Below are 5,575 nucleotides of genomic sequence, written 5' to 3' on the forward strand. Positions count from 1 at the left end.
TCACGTATCTTCATGATATTATAGCTGTTGCTCACGTCCAACATAGTGTGGGTGACTATTTTGCAGTGTAAAATCGAGTTTGGGAAGCTATTCTCATTAGTTCTCGAGCAGGTTTGAGCAGTGGAGGCAGGCAAGCAGGGGGAGAGATTTGGAGATCAAATCTGAGTTGTATTGTGTGTAACAGGTGGAGATACTTGTGAGAAGTATTATGCTTTGTATTGTTACATGATTCAATCAATATAATATACAGATAGTGTGGGGTTTTTAGCGAGATGCTTTCCCCGGGATACATACTGTGTTTATGAGTTTGATTGATGCTTCTATGTGTGCCTGTGGATGTTTCTGCTTCTGTAATTTGATGATCAACGTAGAGGAGATTATGTATTATACATGTTCCGCTTAAATTGTATGATCAGGATAATCTCTGTTGAATATGTGTCATATTATTCAAAATTTCTACACTTGTTGCACCTTGAAGATGTTTCCGAAGGTCTCTCTGTTCCATCGCTTGAGGCAGAGCTTTAGATGTTTGAGTTTCTGTTGGAACTGGAACATCTTGGAGCCGTCTGGAGGGCTGAAGGATGTCCATGTAGAGTGAACCAAATCTTTGAGTGAGGGATGAGTGAACCAAAATTCCTCGAAGCGAAAAGGTCTTCTTGTGGTGCTGCCAGGACGTTGCCATTGAAGGGCAACAGGCCAGTGATCGGATCCTGAGTGTGGAAGAATGGCTGCCGAGAAGTCTCCCCCTAGGTGAATCGAGTTGTCTGAGATTAGAAACCGATCCAGCTTGGAGGCTATTTGATGCTTGCCTGCTCTTCGGTTGCTCCACGTAAAAGTGCCATTGCAGAAATGCAAATCTATCAAGGATGCGTTCTGGATGAAGTCTTTAAAGTGGGTGTTTTCCTGTTCCAGCCTGTTTCTGCCTCCAATCTTTTCCTCCAATTTTGTTATCATGTTAAAATCCCCTCCAACAATCCAGAGCGGGTGCCTTCTATTGGAGTTAAGAGCTTCTAGGGTGTGGAGGAGAGCAATTTTTTCCCTTGCTTCCTGAGGGAAGTATACATTCGAGAGATTCCCATGAATATTCGTGCCTACTATGTGGAAAGCAGCCTGAATTAGACTATGAGAAGCGTGAAAGTCCGAGAGGGTGAGTGCTTGAGAGTTCCACGCAATAGCTAGCCCTCCAGATGCGCCAGATGCATCCACAGCCACCGATTGACATCCTGGCCAAGCTTTAGAGAGGATCGTTTCTAGAGTTGAGCTGTTACATTTTGTCTCTTGGAGAAAGCATATTTGCGGCTTTTCCATTTTTAACATATTTTTTAACATTCTGAGTTTTCCTGGGCTATTGAGCCCTCTTAGGTTCCATGAAATGAGCTTCATGATTCACTATTGGTAGAGGGCTTATAGTACTTCGTAAGCTTAGCATACCTGCCTGAGTCCACCAGGATCTTCCCTACCGCTATTGTTCTTTGGAGATCAGTTCTTCTTCCCCTTTTTTTGGAGTCTTTTGGAGTTTGGCCTAAATCCCATTGACTTCCTGATTGGATGCCGAGCTGATACTGTTGGTAGGCTCTGGAAATGACCATTTCCAGTTTGTTAAGCTGAAGCTCTGGGATGCTTTCATAGGCTTTCTTTTTGCATGCTACTTCTAGTTCTAATATGTCTAGTCCATTCAGATCTATACTTTCTGGTTCTTCCTCCATTCGTTGCACCTGGTTATCTTCTTCCGTGGGCATGTCTGGGCTTTGGAGGGGGTCTGAGGATCCGTCAACCTCCATTTCATTGTCTTTTTCCACCTGCTTCTCCTTGCTTTCCGTGAGGTTATCTGGGGCGTCTTTGGTTGGAGGGGAATCAGAGGAGGGGGCTGAAGGAGGTGGCTGGGTGGAGGAGGAAGGGAGAGCAGAGTTGGGAGGAGAGGATGTGTTTTGCTCTTCCGTGGATTGAGCCAGGATTCCAAAGCTATTTCTGACCGCAGGGTCAGAGGTGTTATTTTGCTGGGGTTTCTTCCCTGTTGTTGATTTTTTATGTGCTCGTTTGCGGGTAGGGGCCTTGGTGAAGCCGTCATGGGTCAGAGAGTCAGTGGGGGCAGGGGCTGTAGCTTTAACATTTAGGGGGCAATCCCTGAAAAGATGCCCTATGGCATGGCATTTACGGCATCGAAACGGGACATGTTCATAGTCTAAGGGTTGAATCCATTCATAGTCACGGTGAGAGAGACTTACCGATTCTGGCAGAGCTTTGTCCAGGCGCATGAAGACGCAGATGCGGGCGTATGATGTGTATCTACGCATTTTCGTTTCTTCTGCAGCCTTTATGTATTCCCCCAAACCATTTCCAATGTTTCTCAGGATATCCTCACCCCAGTACTCATCTAGAAGTGAGTATAGTCTTATCCAGACCGGTGCCCATGTGAGGTCCTCCTTATCCGGGTTGAATCTGGGTGCCCAGTCCCTTAAGTATAAGCCAGCTGAGTTGAAGAAGTAGGGTCCTTCAACCAGGATTCTGTATTTGTCTTCCAGGCAAAAGAAGATCGCTGTGAAGAATCCTTTTGGGCCTAGCTGCAGAGTCACATCGCCCTCAGGCTTCCACTTCGTTGTGATCCAGCTGTGTAGGGCTTTTTCCGTCAGCCAGAACCCTATAAATTTTCCGATGAGCGCATGATCTGTCATAAATTGGATTCTTTCTTCTATTTTTTCTCCCGGCAGTTCGATTCTGGGTCGATCTGTTGCTATTGGTTTGCAGGTGGTCGAGGAGACCTTCGGGGTTCCGTCTGGTCAGTTATTCTGTCCTGTTTCTTCATCCGCCTTATTTTCCAGTTTGTCTTTTCCAGTGCGCTCATGCCGGCGCGGGATTTCCTGGTTGATCACATTCTCGCTGACCGATCCAAATAGTATCGTTCTTTCAGTTTGGTGCTGCAGTTTATTTGCCTTGGGGGAGGTCGCCGTAGCCCCCCCTGGGGGTTGTCCATTTGCCCTTCGATCCTTCACAGTGCAGTTGGGTATTTTCTGGGTGCAAGGTCAGGTCCGTGATGGCTGTCTGAGCAGATCAGACTGCGCCGTCTGAGGAGAGTACAGAACCCTAGCAGTCGAGCTCCAGTGCTCTCATCCTTCCAGTGTCATCTAAGCTCCACCATAAATTGATATGTATCGACATTTTATGGCTAATTTAACTTATATAATTATATTAACCTTTTAGAAATTATTTAAAATTCTTTAATTTTATAAAAGAATCTATGCTTCATCGAATTATTTTATTAGAATATAAGTTAATTTAGATCGTACCGTGTATGATGTACTTTCACATTATTTATTTACAATTATATGACACTGGAAACACGAGACTTTCACATGCTATATAGAATAAACAAAGTTCACGGTATAGATCACGTGCACAAATATATCGATGGACATTGTTTAGATTTTTAGACATTTGTTTAAATTTTTCATTTTGTTAGTTGTCATACACAATGTTGATGTGAACTCGTTAGTTATGTAGTATTATCACAAATAGTATATTTAATATTGATATATATTTTAATCAAATTTAATTTAGACATTTTAAATTGTGTAAAATATCATGTGCAGTTATTTTTTCTAAATTAAATATATTTGAATAATGGATTATTTACTATGAGATTATAATGTTTATTTAAGTTAAAATATAAATAATATGATAATTAATTGAAGATTAGTTTCTCTATTATATGTTTATAAATTTTTGCTGCATTTTTTAGTATTATTACTTTGTCACTTGTAACATACACAATCTATCATATTGTAAGTCACATCATTTTCAATAGAAACCTATTATGCAACACCTCATCAATTATCTACCTTTGCTAGCCTAGGCCCTCCTAGCCTACTTGATAGTACACCATCCCAATCATCTTGCAAATCATTGTGAGTTGGTCACCAAAGCTACCAAAATATATGGATCTCTCATGCACTCTTAGTCATGTTTCCTTGATGCAACATCTTCTAGGCCATTGATAATGACACTTCAAGTTGAGGCCATATATTCTCCCCCACTTAAATTGTTGACATCTTCATCAACATGACTCCATAGGCTCTTTTGATAAAAGGAGTGTTGGTGGTGAATGGACACTTTTGTAATTTCCACATTTTAATGTGGCTCTAATAGCATTTTCCATGATGCTATAATTTTCGTTCTATTTGAGTGTTCCATAGCACTTAAGAAGCCTAGCTACCATGTGGAACTAATGTGGCCCTGCTAATTGGGCATAACCATCAACCACTTGTATCACTAGGAATATGCCTAACCAACATGTCTTGATTGAACCCAAGACAAGCACCTTCAACCAACATGTGGTGTGTTAGAGATTGTTTTACTATAGGCTATACTCTGTCATCACCACCCAACCATAAGAAACCTATTATCGTCTTCTCTAAAACAAACATACTTAAACAATTAATTGCCCAACGTGAGACCATGTTGTCGTCCATCTAAGCCAACACATGATAACCAATAAAGATCATGATGCTCCTTCACTAAGTGTTGACATATCTCCAATGCATTTGTTGACACTATTCCCCTACACAATCTATCACATTCCCAAACCCTGATGTTGTATGTTGACGATTATTATACAACACGTCATCAATCATCTACCTATACTAGGAAAGAGATCCTTAGTCGTTGTAGCTTACACACTAATACATCATCCTAATTGTCTCTTGAAATATCATAAATTGGTCACCAAAATTAACAAAATTATGGACTCATTGTGCACCCTTAATCATACTAATATATTAACTCATCTCTCATACACTATCGATAACACTTCAAATCAAATCTTTACATAAATCTACAAATAAAATGAAATTCTAATTACTCATTAAATTTCATTTTATTTAAAATTGAGTAATCTCAACTTTTTTTTTTTGAATTTTTTTCCAGCTGCATAAAATTCCTCTCAATCATGCTAACTTTATTAAAAAAAAAAAAAAAAAAAAAATTAAAATTTTATGAATTAAATTTCTCTGTAAAATTTTTAAAAAGAATAAAGAAGTTTATCCACTTTTATAAATTATTAACAACCTTACCAAATATAATTTCCTTCGAAATCTAATCATTTACACCGCTTTCTTTTACGTTAGCGAACTTGGTGTTATTGGTCATTCCTTTCCTTGATATGCATGCATTTTCTACACGCAAAGGAAGCCCTACCAGTGAAACCCACATACATGTTTTCCTTTATTAGACCAAGAGTCTATTTTGACATGTGTTAATGTTTTGCTTTGGTCGATAGGGTTCTCATTGAGACTTTTATAAGTTAATGTTTTTCTTTGGTCGATAGGGTTCTCATTGAGACTTTTATAAGCATGTTTTATGGATCGTCCATATGATTAGTTGTAGGCTTTTTAATTTATGGATAACATTTAAAAATATAAATATAAGTTTGTTTTAAAAGTTTACTATGAAATGAAGTACAGTTTTTTTTAAATGAAATTGTTATGGGTATTTATGTTAATGAATATGCTTAGCGTATGTTTTTGTTTGAGATGGTTTTAAATGTGATATTATTTAGGGTATTTTTTTAAGGTTTTTTTTC

General features: G+C 39.1%; 1 protein-coding gene across 1 annotated transcript; it reads right to left on the reverse strand.

Annotated features, from left to right (window-relative positions):
* Positions 1-456: 456 nt before the first annotated feature.
* Positions 457-1,308, reverse strand: LOC149144246 (uncharacterized). Its single transcript, XM_089452086.1, has one exon. The coding sequence runs from the start codon at positions 1,306-1,308 to the stop codon at positions 457-459; it is 852 nt and encodes a 283-aa protein (XP_089308212.1).
* Between the last annotated feature and the right edge of the window lie 4,267 nt (positions 1,309-5,575).

Source organism: Pinus tabuliformis, chromosome X, assembly GCF_031772625.1.
Source record: "Pinus tabuliformis cultivar Carrire ecotype Pingquan chromosome X, CPIR1, whole genome shotgun sequence".
NCBI classification, from domain to species: domain Eukaryota; kingdom Viridiplantae; phylum Streptophyta; class Pinopsida; order Pinales; family Pinaceae; genus Pinus; species Pinus tabuliformis.